Source organism: Nematolebias whitei, chromosome 15, assembly GCF_014905685.2.
Source record: "Nematolebias whitei isolate Nwh7 chromosome 15, NemWhi1, whole genome shotgun sequence".
NCBI lineage: Eukaryota > Metazoa > Chordata > Actinopteri > Cyprinodontiformes > Rivulidae > Nematolebias > Nematolebias whitei.
This window is the reverse complement of record NC_056512.1, coordinates 33,903,624-33,919,572: the sequence shown is the minus strand read 5'-3', so window position 1 is coordinate 33,919,572 and position 15,949 is coordinate 33,903,624. Positions and strand designations below refer to the sequence as shown.

Genomic DNA, 15,949 nt, shown 5'->3' with positions numbered 1-15,949 from the left:
TGGACAACATTAATAAAACAAGCTTTCAATGATGCAGAGCGGAACGCCACGTTGGGCTATGGAGCGGTGGCGTGATTAAAGCTTTTAAATACTACCACCCTTTGCGTCTACATATGTCATCTCTGCAGTAAGACCAGCCGTGTGCTCACCTTATCACTTGTATTATGTCTGCGTTTGGGTCACTATTCTGCACTTGAACTGTAAGGATAAAACAAGTGCTGGGTCCACTTTAACAAAGAGGGCAATAAAGGGCCTTCAGCAAAAAAAATTGGAACGTTTACAAAGGTTCTTTGAGTTCTACAGAGCTAAGATCGATTCCAAGATTTATATTCTTCCTCTAATCTTTACATAGCTTTCAAATTTAATCATATTCTTACATCGTCTTTATTGTTTCTCTACCTGAAAAGGTTAATCTTTTCTCTATATGAGGGGATAAATATTTATTATCAGCACCTGAGTAATTTCTTCTCACAGTTTGCCCCTCTAATATTTAATGGTGACAACCCCTTGAGTGATTGCAGAAGTAGAAATAAGGCTTTTTAATTGAATTCTGTGAAGTTAAACATTGTCCAGGGCAACTTCATTAAACTGATATGACTCTCCAATTTCTGCAGTCCCCGCAGGCGCAGAGCATGTCCACCATTGTTACAACAGATGCGCTCTATCAAGTTCGTACATGCTCCAGCATTATCTTTCACAGAACTAGAGAATTACTCTGTGAAAGACCCTCCTTGCTCACAGACATTGGAAGAAATTCAAAATGAGAAATTCTGACTAGCACTTTGTGAAAGATTTGAGGACGGTGATGACGAAACGTTGCCTGAGGTGCTTGCACTGGTCTGGCACCACAAGTCAGAGGAGCTGCAGCTGTAATGTGTCCATGGAGAGAATATACCCAACAGTGCCTTTGCCATTATGCTTTTGATTAATTCAGGCATCCCAAATCTGGCTGGAACTATCATATGCACTGTGTGTCATATGTGATGTAGATCCAATTTGGCTTTAGTCTCTTGAGTAAAGCTCCATGTCAGCCCAGAGTGACTTCCCATGTCTACTGAATCTTCCATCTGGAGACTGCGGGGGCCATCGTTGTCAGAAGGCCTCCTGGTGCGCTGCAGCACATGTCCCTAACAGGGGATGCCTGAGTTCGTTTGTTTGGTTACTTTACTCAGGCTCTGTGACAAGAGGAGACAGTGACCGAAGCATTTGGGACACAGGAGCCCCCTGCAGAATTAAACAGGCTATGTCTCAAGCTCCACTGACAGGAAATCTCACTCAGATCACAAAAGGCAGAACTGATTGCATCTGACAGGTGCATCCACTTCCTTTAGATGCAATGTCTTTGTTTTGTCTGGATTACTTGTGTGTAAGCGCTTGTATTTTTGGAACTATGCATATGTCTACTGGCAGTGGCATCTTTCCACATTCAGTTTACTTGTCGAAATGAAAAGACGAAATGACCTTTTTAAAACACAAATGTATTTTTTTTTAACCAACTGAAGCTGAAAGAGGGCCCGCAGCATGTTTTTGGTTGTGTGTAACAACCAGGCAAATCACTGCTATAAAGGGGTAAATGTAGAAAAAGGTTGGCAGTGAGAGAAGACGAAGGGTTACTGTTTGGGCTCAATCTGGGCACGCTAATCCCTTTGATCCCCCCATTTTACTGTCAGCTGTTTCCTAGCTACCATTGGATCTGCACAGAATTTAGGATTTGTACAACTGTACATCACAGCAATCCCTGCCCCAGTACTGCGGTGCTCTCCTTTCTTTTCTCCGACAATACCTCACCCAGGCCCATGATCAACACTCACACATTAATTTATATTTTTATTCCTTTTTCTTTTGCATCACTGGAGTTGGCCATAATGGTGACATGACAGAGCTGGGTGAAATTGGAAACTATTTTGCAAAGAGAACCATCAGAACATGTTTTACAACTGAAAAAGCTGTTTTTGATATTGACTGTCAATATGAGATGTTGTAGCTGGGGCCCATGTTCATTATAGCTGTGACCATAGGCATTGCAACAATTATATGTGAAGGGGACATGTGTCGTCCCCCCTCCATACACACACATTTAAAAAATGTTAATTCAGACCCCCCTCATTTACCATGAACTATTACTTCACCCAGTGCTGTTTCGATTTCTTTGTGAACAAATCCATTCCACTTAATCGGAGAATACTCAAACCACTAAAAATTCTCTACAGGTTTTCCTGGTTACCTACAACAACTCTCCACATGCATAAAGTGTATCTCCAAGGTCATCTGCTCACAGGAGGAGGAGGAGGGGGAGACGCGTCTGTTTTGTTTGCTAGCTTAGTGCTGGCAGTTGTTGACAGGGTGGGGAGCTAGGAAATGTGAGAGAAGCAGAGCGCTACATCTGTAGCATCTTAGCTAACGTATTGTGCACCTCTAGCTTAGCGCTAAGTTAGTTCTGGCAGTTTTCGACACGGGGGATGGGGGTGGGAAGGAGTTGGGATGCTTGCGAGAACTTAGAGAAGCGGAGTGTGCGCTATTCAAACAAGGAGAGCTGTTGGTCAGGCTGCTTCTTGTTGCTCTCTAAAATCGTTATTGAATCAAATGTTTACTTAGGTAAATGTAGATAATTAACAACCCAATAAAATAAACCAGAATGCAGGAAATGGCATCTTCATTATTAAAAATTTTAATATTGACCCCCAGACCCCCCCCCCCCCCCCCCACACACACACACACACTCCACCAGCATGGCCCCACCACACAAACACATTACAAATGCTTCTAACGCCAATGGTTGTGACAATAACTTTGTTCTTTTCTAACAAGATCTATTCAGAAGCAACAAAACAACCTGAATGTATTAAATGAATAGGAAACCGTGTTTGCATATTAACATATGTGCACATTGCTTGTCATGTTTGTGCATTTGCTACCAGGTATTAAAGCAATAAGGGAAGTTTTATTGAATTCCTCTTCCAAGCTGCTTTGAAATTTGAATAAGTAGACAAATCAATCTGCACGGGATCTCTTTTATCCTTGTCAGCATTGGTTTGCTTAGAGAGGTGCAATGCGCCAAAGATTCCCCACTTAACCTCCAAGGAGCTCACCCAAACTGATCCTAAATCATTCCGCGCAAAAACACTCATGGCAGTCTTGATTTGCGTATTGGCAAATTCATGCTTCATTGTCACACAGAGGCTCTCCTGGAACTCAGGATTATTAATCTTGTAAGCAGGCAGGTACAAGAATGAATGCCAAAAGTTTCTCAATTTCCTGATTTCAATAAGAGCTGGTAGGCTGTATTGATTTTTGTATGCGCTGTATGCTTCTATTATTTGTATCATTCAGGTGGGCAAACATAAAACTACTTCTTTATTAGACATTGTATTGAACTTATTTAGTTCTTATCTTTTCTTGGAACTTAAATGAAAATCTATGTATTCATTCAAATTTGTTGTCATTCAGTGCCATCAAAGAAAATATGGCACTGACACTGAAAGTTGACTAATAAAAAAATATAAACTTGGAGAAATATAAACTGCATCTTTAGTTTAGAAGAGAGGAGCAGTTTTTGTCTCAGGCTGAATTCCATCATATGCTTTTAGTCTTTAACCTGAAGGGTTTCATGGTTTGTGTAGAGGGGCCAAGGAAAGGTAATCCAAACATGACATGAGCCATGGAAGTAGAAGCCTGCATTGCCATTGTCAGCTCCCGTCATCGTCACACTTCTTAACTGACACGCTGCTGATGTTACAGGCAAGGACAGTGATCAAAGATCTGTGTACGCTGAAGTGCTGCCGTGTCTCAATGACAACCTGCTCCTCGCTGCCACGCACACACCAGCCTTATCAACAAACACAAAAGCCCTCCTGAATGAGACTGTTGGTATGCATTTCTTTAGATTTATCTCTGATGATGCTTTGGCGTGTTCAGCGCTTTACCAATCACAATGATATCCCTCGGTCTCTGCTGCACGTATGTTTGTATCTAAGGTGGAGTGGTGTCAAACTGTGACAGGAGTGATGGGGAAGGGGGGTGGATGTTACGTTCCAAAATACAAGAGGATTTGCAAGATAGCTGGCATATTGAAACAAACCCAAACATGATATTAAGTCCCATGTGTTTGAGAGCAGGACAACAACAAGAGATGAGAATCAGCTCAAGTTGTAATCAATAGAGCACAAAGTATTGAGATGCAACTAGAGGTTCTGGCTACCCCCTCCTCGCTTCCAGAGGGTTTGGCAGGCCTGCTGCCAAGCTCAGCTGAGCAAATGTGACCTTGCAGTTTTCATACACGAGCTTGCTTGTAAAACAGGATTATTTAAGAATGGAGTCTCACTGGAATGGACTCCTTACTACCTTTAATGCAGAAAAAAAGTTTAATCTTCCCTGCCTTCTTTAGCTTCACATGCTTTGAAGTTTACCTTCATCCAGTTTTGAAAGTAAAAGGTAATAACGTTTTTGCCTGTGGGTGGCACGGTGGCGCAGTTGGTAGAGCCGTTGCATCTCAGTGAGAAGGTCATCGGATCAAATCCCAGTCTGGGACCTTTCTGGGTGGAGTTTGTATGTTCTCTCCGTGCATACTTGGGTTTTCTCTGAGTACTCCGGTTTCCTCCCACAGACCAAAAACCTGCATGTTAGACCGACTGGTAACTCTAAATTGTCATGTGAGTGAGAGAGTGAATGGCTGTTTGTCTCGTGTCCGTGTAATGGACTGGAGACCTGTCCAGGGTGTACCCTGCTTCTTGCACAGTGACTGCTGGACATGGGCACCAGTGACACCCACGACCCGAAAAAAAAGAAGCAGTTAAAGATAATGGATGGATGGATGGATGGATGTTTTTGCCTGTGTTTGCCTGTACTTTTAGCAAAATATCTCATAAAACAGAACACAGATTTAAATGAAACTCTCAGACAGTATTCATTGGATGCACATTCACAACTGACTAACATTCAGGGTCAACCCAATTCAAGCTGGTGCCAGAGCTAAGCAACCTTCCAACACAAACATGTCTCTAACTCAGCTAATTGTAGATATTGAGCCAAAGTGTGTTAGTAGCTGAAAGACATTCCCGTAACATACATGAGCATATCGAATGAGATTTGTTTTAAAACTTTGCCATTCACAGCTGGAACCAAATCTATCTGTCTGATGGCAAAATATTTCAAAAACAACCAGATAATTTTTGAGAAAATTCTTAGAAAATAATCATTGGGTATTCCTCTAAAACTGATAAACTTTTGAATTCAAATAATCTCAAAATGGCCACCAGAACAACATGACCATTATTCATCTAATTTTACAGATACTGAGCAAAGATTTGACATGATGTTTACTGAGCATTGTCCCCAATACATACTTGGGGTCCAGATGGTGTAGAGGCAGGGCAGTCGACTTGGGACCAGAAAGTCGCAGGTTCAACTCCCCGCCATCATGCCCACATGTCTTGGTGTCTCTGAGCAAGACACCTAATCACTAATTGCTCCCGGGGTGCTTACATAACTGCCCACTGCTCCACTTGAATGTATCTCAGGTGTGATGGGTTAAATGAAGAGAATAAGTTTCGTCACATACAATGACGACAGTACATAGCACTTTTACACATTGAGCAACAGTTTTGCTAAAAACGTTAGCAACATGTCTGAATGTTAGCAACAATCACGTCCTGAACTGCTGGTGAGATTTTAGTTAAACTTTCAGTGGAACTCAGAAAGACTCCCTACTATAAAAGATATCTACACCTCCAGATGCAGGAAGAGGGCCACCTGCATCATGAAGGACCCCACTCACCCAGCACACACACTTTTTTCCATGCTCCCCTCAGGCAGGAGGTTAAGGAGCATTAAGTGTAGAACCACTAGACTGAGGAACATCCTTCTGAGTTTCTCTGATCCTCCAGCAACATATTGGATGACAGTGTTTCTCTGTCTGTTTAACTCAATCCCTTTTTGGCACACAATAATAAAAGTTTAATGTTTGGCTTGAAAGGCAGCAGGCAATATGCATTCTTTCAAGAAATGCCAGACCTTTAACAGTTTATTTTTGTTTGTTTGTCTGTTTTCTATCAAGTTTAGCTGAGATATTGCCATGTTTATCACTTACTGAAGCAAGTCACAGTGGTGCAACTGCTCTGATCTGAGGTCAGAACAAGAATGGAACAGAGAGAGGATTTATTCATGTGAGTGTACAAAGAGAAATGGATTTGTATGACCACTTGTTTTTTTTATGGGACAGATAGATAAAAAGGCTGGCCCCACCACCACCTCAATTTCTCCCCTTCTTGTCTCTTTTGCCGTTTTATTCACAACACAAGAATACACTCAGCGGTCCCCAGGAGGGCCACGCTGGATGTGAGCAGAGATTCAGTGAGCACATTACGTTGTAAAAAGCATTGTTTCTCTCCACAGTTTTCCTTGAGTCGCCTTTGTGTTGTTTAAATGTTTACATAGAACAGCTTGGGGGCTCAAAGACATGTGTTTGGTTCCGAATGCCACTTGAGCTCCATCCTTCATTTTCATGGATGAAAGCGAAAGCACTTTTTTTTTTTTTTTTTTTGGAAAATGCTCATTATAAAAGACACTGATGAAAACATCTCTGCTCCTTATTGGTCAAAATTATATTAGGCAAAAATAAACAAATAGAGCTACTTCACATTCTCCTCCATACAATGGCCAAGGTCATTTTTGCTTTCAGCTTTTGTCCCAGCTCAGGGCTTCCTCTGAGACATTTTTTTTAAATTCCTGATAGTTGAAGTGCCTCCAAGCTCTGTGTCAGATTGATTAGACGTTTAGCCAGGAGAATTAATATGTGAGAAATTTGTACGTTTCCGCCTGCAGCGCCACTTCGCTCGCTCTCATCAGTAAACAAGTAGATATAACAAAACCACTCTCAGCTATGTGATTAAAATCGCCAGCAAAAACGTGAAATTGCCCACAAAATTGATGCCGTTATTACGGCGAAAATCAAATCTGAGCATACCTTACTCAAAACTATATTTTTCACTCAGCGAGACACAAAAGGTTCTTTGTAGGTAACGAATTATTCGGAATAACAGGTTTTTATGTGGAATGAAGGCCTGTGCAACTCATTTTCAAGCTTCTTCAGTGCACAGATTTATCAGCAGAAGCTGAAAAAAGTGTTTAACACCAGAAAAGTGGAAAAAATTAAAAAACAACTTACATTTTTTTTTTTTTTTTTTTTTTTGGAGTGAGTAATAATTTCAACCAGCTATCAAAATATGCAGACATCAGCGCGGCACACATATGGTGAGACAGAACTCTTTGCCCCATGCAAACAGTCATTATAGAGCCCTATGGGCAAATGGCAATCACTAGGCAAAGGGGGAATGCCAAAACCCTGCAGTTAATTTGATTACATTTCCATTATGAACTATAAACACAGTTTTGCTGCTCAACTGAGCCAATTAAAGCCTTCCTGAAGCTTTAAAAAACACTGACAACGCACAGCCCCTTTGTTCTTTAACAATAGGGTTGATTGTAATCATTTGTCACTCTTACGCGCAATCATTTTTTTGTATTTTTCCAAACCAAATACTGTTTATTTCCCCCCAAATTTAGGCCGTTTTCATTGAGCTGTGACATGTTCCATCTCGTGGCAGCATGAATAAACATGTGTCGACAGCATTTGGCAGCGAGAAGAAAAAGAAAAGGGAAGGCAAGAAAATAAATAAATAAATAAATAAATGAAATAAATAAAAAAAGCAGCCAACCAGCCAGACGTTTGCAGGCACTGAAGACACATAAGGAGTCAGATATGGAAGCTGCCACTGTTTCACCTGAGGCTGGGCAAAACGCTCGCTGGGCTTTCCTGGCATGAGCCACACTGCAAAGAAAATAAGCACTTAGTCCAAATTTCAACAGCTGTTGGCTCTCTGGAGCAGAACACGCATTTCATGGAGTATATTTCAACCAGCACTGAAATACATATGCCATAATTAAAAGCCTTGCATTCTTTAAAGGAATGTGTATTACCCTCCACCTTTCATGACAAACATCATCCAACTAAGATCATCTTATGTCGGGACGTGAGAGTGGTGGGCTCATCACACGCTCTCACTCTCAGATGACTCTCAGCTACTATCAGTTTAAATTTGAGATCAATATCTGTACAACTGTATGAATCGAAGCCCTTTTTAAGTTGGCTCATGTGAAAGAGCTGTGGTAGCCATCTTGAATTTGGTTGACTCCAAAACGTAAACAGTTCTTGGCGGACATGAAATTATTATTTTCTGAGAGTTTGATTTAAATCTGTTCAGGGGTTCAAGAGATAATTTACTAACAGACAAAGAGGGTTGATTCCAACAGTTCTTGCTAAGGTTTTAGGCATAGCAATGACTGGCACTTAGCCATTTCATTCATACCCATCTACTCACGACAGACTAATGTTCAGGCTGCTGTTTAATATACCGTATTATTTTACATTATTAGTGTTTAACATATATTTTAGATCTTTTAGCATATTGTTTAGCATTCATTTAGCATATATCTTAGATCCGTATATACTGTTTCTTTTTACACTTTACATTTTTGCAATTTTGGGGTGTAACTGGGACCATGAGTACACAATTTGGTTCCGCCTCATGTACCACATGTGATGCGAATGACAATAAAAATAGTTGACCTTGAACTTAAGAGTATGTGATGTGGATGACTCTCAGCTACTACCACACCAAACTGTAGCTCAATATCTGTAACATCAACTGAATTATTGTCGTTTTGAGGTTTCATAACTTCAGCAGGCTGTGGCAATCGACTTCAATCGGGATGGCTTCAAAACGCTGATCAACTGTATCTGTTAGTTTATTGATTATTCTCAGAAAACATCTTTAACATTCATCCTTTGGTTCAGTAGATATTTTGCTGACAGACATATTTGATTCCAACTGTATTTGTAATGAGGACATGACGACTGATGATTTGCTACAGCATAAAAAAATGGGTTCATCAGGTGTCACAACTTAAACAGAGTTACACAAATAACAGGTGGAGTTTATTTAAACGATAATTTACGAGTGCAAAAATACAATTTAGCCGGCAGGAAGAGATGCTTGTATTTTTGATAAACCACTAATACGGTAGTTTTGTGCGATCTTATGCGTATTGATTTTTCCCTTCTTCTGTGGACGTGTTCGCCGGCGTGCGTGTCTGTGCGTCGCTGATGTAGATGAACGATGATGTGGAGCCTGTGCTAGAGTGGGGAGCTTTAATCACACAAGGATTCGGAGTGTTTTAAACAAATGCTGTTTTTTTTTTTTGTGTGTGTGTCTGTGTGTAAGCACGGGGGATTATCATAAGATTTAAAGATTTGGAAATGGCTGACAGCTGTCAAGCCGCATAATAACGTACGTCCAGAAAATTATAGCAGCTGTCGGTTGGCAGAATGTCAATGCTGCTATCAAGATTAAAGCTCAATAGACAGGAACACGAGCAACTCGCACACTCACCTTTTTGCAGATGCACACAACAATACGCGGGCAGAAAACACACTCACTCAAATGGACATAGATCTTTTGCCGCTTTTAGGTATTGAGGAGGGGAAAAGCATTACAAAGACTGCTAAGAGAGGGGGGGTGGGGGAAAGAAAGGCAGAAGCTCACATCTATTTACTCGCTATTTCGATTAGGGGATCTACATGAGTCTTTAAATGGCTTGCTGAGTAAAACCTGGAGAAAGGTTTCCCTGTGGATCTACACGTATCCCTCCCATGCAGTGGAGCAGCCGTCTGTATTAAGCTCAACAGGAGCATCAAAACGAACCTGCTGCAAACCAAGCAGCTACACAACACCTGTTCCCCGGTGAAGCCTGCGTCTCCCAGTTTTCCAGTTTTCTACAGTGTCTCTGACTTTATGCAGAGCTGCTGCTGTTCTGCAAATCATTTGCAAACAAGGTTTCCCTCTGAGGACGCGAGCTGCCTTCCACTTCAGGGCAACAAGGCGCCGCTGGATGCTGAGAGAAGCCCCCTGCAACGAGCGCAACTGTGTCACCTCTAAAAGCACGACTCGAGGCCCTCCTTGGATGTAAGAGCACACAGACAAAACGGTGAGGCTCTCGGCGATGCAAATGCCCGATCAGGAATGCTCACAAAAAAAAAAAAAAAAAAAGGAAAGAAGAAAAAAGAAAGGATAAGTTAAGGGTTTGTTTGGGGGAGGGAAGTTAAAAACCTAGCGAAGTAGCCTGGTAGCACTCAACAGATCCTCACACACTCCAGGCATGTTGGCTTGAGAAAGAGATGCTAATAACAGCTAGAGGAACCGTGCCGTGCATAATAAGAGACGCCAGAGACTCTTCTCAGATAAGGTTGGGAGTACTTTAGAGCAATGTGAGTTGTTCAAAGACAAACAAGCACGAGGATTATGCTGCTTTTAGCACTTTGGTGCACTGAGCAGTGTGACGGGGAAATGGGGAGCGCTTATAGGCAAGTCTCACACGACTCAGCCTTCAAAACGTGGCTATTTTCTCCTCTTCTTCAAGACCTGCAAAGATAAACGCTCCAAGGACATCAAACATGCACCTTTGGCACGTGCCAACAATAAAAGCCACGAATGTGGGTTTGATAGGAAAGCATTTAATTGGAACACCAAAAACCCTGTTTTCTTTGTCCTTTATCAACTTACCTTCACTTCCCTCAACAACCAGCAAATTCTTTGTTTGCCTTGAAAAATGGAGGCAGGATGTGTTTGAGCTCCCTGGCTTTCCTTTTATTTGGCAGATCTCATTATGTTCTCACTGGCCGAGAGGTCAGCAGGTGACAAATGACAAGCGAGGAGTCGTAACAGTTTCACAGTAGCCGTGTGATTAGTGTGGCTCATGTACATGTCTGCGTCTCCTTATCTCCGACTGTGTTGGACACGAACGAAAGCAGCACGAAGCATGATTTATGCATTCTGCCGGATGCACGTTCCTTTCACACAGCCTCCAAGTCTGAACGCAGATGTAGACCCATGCAACACAGCCTTCAAACATCTGCTCTGCTTGTCCCACACAGTCGTATGTGTTCCTGTCTGTCTTGCAGGTAAATCTAGAGCAGGGATGCAGAGCGTCTCGAAAAAATCCTTCCGTTGAGTTTTAGAATAAACAAGTCAAAACTAGGTTTGACTAAAGGCTTAAAAAGAAAAGCAGTACTTTGTTTTGATCATGTTGGAAACAACCTGCTCAGGATGGCAGAGCACACATCCTCTGTTTAAAAGCAGCCAGCACCATAATAGTCCTTTTCAGTCTGCAGGTCGTTCTCCTTGAACGTTTGGACCTTTCAAAAGCCCAAAGTCTGTTCAATTAACAGGCTGACACTAATTTAATTAGTCAATTGAATCATTTTACATTTACATCTATCTGTCCTGAGTTTATCTTCTGCATCTTTATGCGTCTTTTGTTCCTTTGTCTCACATTTATTTACCTTTTAGACTTTTTTTTTAGGCGCTTGCAACTGAACAAATCAGAGTTGCGCATCTTACCTTGAGGCTGAGCGCTGGGGAGACAAGCCGACAGCATCAGAATCCAACAGGAGACCCACACCTGTCCAACCTGTCCAGCTCCAAACATGGTCCACTTAGGTACGATCGAGCCCCCGCTGCTGCAGGTGCCACGGACCCCCCGTCTCCAGACTGGGGACATGTTGCTCCGGGGAAGTGTCCTGGCTCCTGCTTTGCTCCTGCGCTCCTGGCTGCTCCTCGCTGCTGTGTGATGGGGGTGAGTGACTGGATGGGCTGGGAGGGGGGTGGGGTGTGTGGGGGGGTGGGGAGTGTGGAGAAGAGACTCCGTCAGAGAGAAGAGCAGCAGCGGGCACGCAGACGGGCGCACCGCGGAGTGGGGATCCAGCTTTGGACACGTCCCGCGTGCGCGAGGCGGAGTCAGTCCAATTGAATTTGCTCGGCTGTCAAGAGTGTGAAACGGGCTGTACTCCACATCCTCACTCTGGAGAACCTCTGAATATAGAGGTGATTAAAATTATTATGTAAACGTCTACATGTTTTATCCTTAAACCCATGACTATTAAATAAATAAATAAATAAATAAATAAAAAGCTGTCCAGTGCAAATATTCTTAACCAAGGCACTCATGCAATAGATTAAAAGGGTCAATCTTATGTTTTGATCCTGCAAATAGACTCTCTCCAAGTTACTACACGCACTCCCCCAAAACAAACAAACATAAAAATAAACAACTTCCTATTCTTTGCAATGGGATTAATTTTGGAATATGAGTACCATTTTTTTATGGCCATATAGTCCAGAGACTCCTGTTTTTATGAATTAGACATCATATAGACCGTGGCAGCGCGCACAACCTGAGCCAAGTGTCAGCTCAAGTGCTCTGTGCGCTACTGCCCCCATGTGGCGGAGAGCGGTACAGATACACGTGTCTGGACAGCTATGATTGATTGTTGACACATGGAAACCAAAAGCCTGGATTACAGAGAACAACCTGATGGCAACCACGTCTTCCAAAGCTGTTTGTGGATGTTGTTTTCATTTGGAGAGGATTTGAAAAATTAACTGGGTCACATCGTCTGAAGAGCACAGGTGCTATTTCAGTGTGTTCTGAATGTAGGGCTGTGAAATGCACTGCTAAACCCTGCAGGAGCAGACTTCTTGTTTCAGAAATTAGTCTCAGATCAAGCACGATGTTCTGTCGCTGCCCTCGAACGCGCCATGCCTCCTCCATCATCAGACGAAGGATTAAAGGCAAGTTGGAGTACACGGAAAATTCCGGGCACTTCTAAAAAACAGACGCGTGCACACACGAGCTTTGTTGTCCTTGCTCCTTTTGAACTCGCTGAAAAATGCATGCGGGGAAGGTAAGCTTCAAAGAGCTGTCACAGTGGATCTGTATATCTGCCATTAGATTTTGAGAGTTAAAAGACCAGCAGTAACCCAAACTAACAGGGAACATCTGAGAAATAAATTCTGCTTTTTGCCTTTCAAAGAGCTCCTGTTGATGCACAAACAAGGGCTGGTGTATCCTGTGATGTATATCCTCGCTGCAAATCTGTTTACAGGTCCTTTGCACATGCAAGCGTCCCCCGTTTCCCTCCCAACGTCTTCGAGCTTCTCAATGTCAACAGGATCTCATTTGGTGTCATCCTTTCTTCCCTCCTTTTATTTCCTCTCTGCTCACCCCACTTGCACCCCATGCGCCATCCCCTACTGATAATGATGTGCTGATTATGAGGCTCTTAGGCCAGCAGATTGCTCTCGAGGCTCATTCGCATGCGGTGGAAAATTGCTGCTGTCTTGGAGACACCCCCCCCCCCACCTCCACCCTGCTGTGCATATCAGGCAGGTTGACATTAGCAAGCTGCTGGGAACAGCGTTAAGGCACGAGGGCAGGTGCTCTGTCTCTGTCTGTGTAACTGCTCTGCAGCAGAGGAAGCAGAGGTTGCCCTGTGCTACAAGCCATGCTGGGGTGGGGTGGGGGCACTGTAGGCAGGTGTCAAACAATACAGTATTGTGTATAGGTGACATTTATGTATACACATGCTAAGAATGGACTTTTTTTTTACGTAACATGTGAAGCTTTGCAGTGTTGATTGCAGTAGAGAAATAGATTTCTGTGTTTATTGACGTAAAAATTAATCAACTTCTGGTCTTAAAGGATGTGGTCCGTGTTCAACCAGCTCCACTGTTAATTGGGGTTTTGCCTGATTCAAAGTTCAGTCAGGACCTCTGGATGGTTTCCTTGCGTTGAAACGTTTCATCCTTCTTCCAAAGGACTTCATCAGTCCAAGGAACCACAACAAACTCAGTTCCACAAGCAGCACACTCACATAGTGGAACAACCAGTTTGCTGGCGATAAGATGGTTTCTGGTGTTCGCCCTCTCCCCCGTCAACTCCTCTGAGGCAGCCATGACCAAAGTGGTTCAAAACATCAAAGTTCATGCTCAATAATCCAGGTAAAAAGTCCAACAAAGTTCAGTCAGGTCTTCTGGATGGTTTCTTTGTGTTGAAACATAGTTTCAAAGTAGTTTTGAGCCACTTTGGCCATGGCTGCCTCAGAGGAGTCGACAGGGGAGAGGGCGGACTACAGAAACCATCTTAGCAACATCAAACTGGTTGGTCCATTATGTGAGTGTGCTGCTTGTGGGACTGAGTTTGTTGCAGCTCCTCAGACTGATGAAGTCCTTTGGATGAAGGACGAAATGTTTCAACATAAAAAATAAAAAAAAACACGTTCAGATGACCTGACTGAACTTTGTTGAATTTTTTTACCTCGAATATTGAGCATGAACTTTGATGTTTTGCCTGATTGTTATTTCAACATGTGTTGGTTTAACAAAGTGTTGGTATGGGTTTTGAAACAAGCAAAACTGTTTATTTCAATGGTCTAAAATTCAAAAGTAAGGCTGAATAAAAACACTGTGCCTAACAGAATTAGTCATGATTGTCAGCTTGACTTCAGACGTTCGTCAGGCTGCTGGTTGGATTAAAGTGTTTATGTCATCTCCGTTCTTGTTCACTGTTTATGAAGTCTCTCTTTTTCTGATCCTAAAACCATCCGCCACACTTTTTTATGGATTTGAGACCATTTTTAAGGGGGGGGGGGGGGGGGGATGAATTGCAAACGATGAAATCAAAAAAGAAAAATGTTATTCTGAACTATGTTAAGTGGTACTCTAGTAATTTTCCAGATATATTGAATATGTTATGTTTGAATACCCAGCGACAACAACTGAGGAGTGAACAAACTTCGACAGAGAGAATACATTTAAAGTGATTTTATTTACAGGAACCATGAGGAGCAAGAACGTGAGTTAGATGAGAGGAGAACAATATCGTTGGTAGAGTTCAGATTGTATTGTAGTTTGGGTAGTAGGGCATGTGGTTGGAAGGTGAGGAAGGCAGCTGAGAAGACACAAGAGATTTCCAGGGGTACTTCAAAGTCCAGGTACAGGTAGTTCACAAGGAGAGATGCAGCGGCAGATAATGCTCCAGTGGCGAGGAGAAGTCATCTACTACCTTTTATAATCCTGGCATCTCGTTAAGGAGATTATCTTCAGGTGTGGAAATGTTGGCGCCATCTAGTGTCTTCAGCGCAGCAGGAACAACAGGAACTCCCACAGAATATAATTCTGAAACATTGGTCCACTCTCAGTGTAAATAAAGCACATGGCTGTATTTGCTAAAAAACACAGGCGGAAAGTTGAGTCTTGTTTTTGACCAACATTAGGCTGGCTGTAGTCTGTGGTGGGAAACAAACATGGTCAAACAATTGTAGAATCTTGGATAAACTATTTAGATGTACAAATATAAGACTGGATTTGCTGCTAAATGTAAAAAGAAAAGAACAAAAATGAGTTAAACAACTGTCAAGAACAAAAGCAGGAGCTCCACCAAAACAGAATTTAAACACATGCAGCTTTTGCAGAACTTCTTAGATGAGTACATTTACCGTATGACCCATTTTCAGTCACTTCGGCTTTTTCTGCAACAAACAGGTGGTAACTGGCATTCATTCACAATTTGTTTTTTTAGTCTAAACAAAATCAATCGATTGAGAAACATCGTGCATCTTAAGTTTACCCCTTTATGGATTTTGTGCCTGATGTTTATGACTTTCTAATGAGTAGGCAACCTTCAAAGAAATTGTTGGTTAAAAAAATATCCTCTATTCATCTTACTTACTCAAAGAAGCCACATTCGATGGCTAAAGATTTTTAACTGGTTTTACTTGCAAGGGCAGATTTTCACAACGGGTTACACAGAAGTTACATGGACAGAGACAAGAATCTGCCACGGGCAGTGCGCGCGGCTTGTTTTTATATACTTATCAGCTCCCAGCTTACAGGCAGACCAGTGTCCTTTGCCATCCAGCTGTACATGCAGGATCAAATCAGCTCCTCATGCAGCTCTCCCCCTGCTAACTCAAACACACGATTCATGGGCAGTTAACATTCTCAGCCATAGTAGTAGTCTAAAACATCCATAAACCTTGACCAAAATTCCCTGACAG

At 42.4% G+C, this 15,949-nt stretch overlaps 1 protein-coding gene across 1 annotated transcript in view; it reads right to left on the bottom strand.

The window, feature by feature from the left end:
* The window catches only part of sdk2a (sidekick cell adhesion molecule 2a), a 101,958-nt gene extending 90,417 nt beyond the window's left edge, over positions 1-11,541 (bottom strand). The window contains exon 1 of the mRNA XM_037689033.1: positions 11,454-11,541. Coding sequence (XP_037544961.1) covers positions 11,454-11,541 — 88 coding nt within the window. The remainder of the gene's footprint in view (positions 1-11,453) is intronic.
* Positions 11,542-15,949: the final 4,408 nt, after the last annotated feature.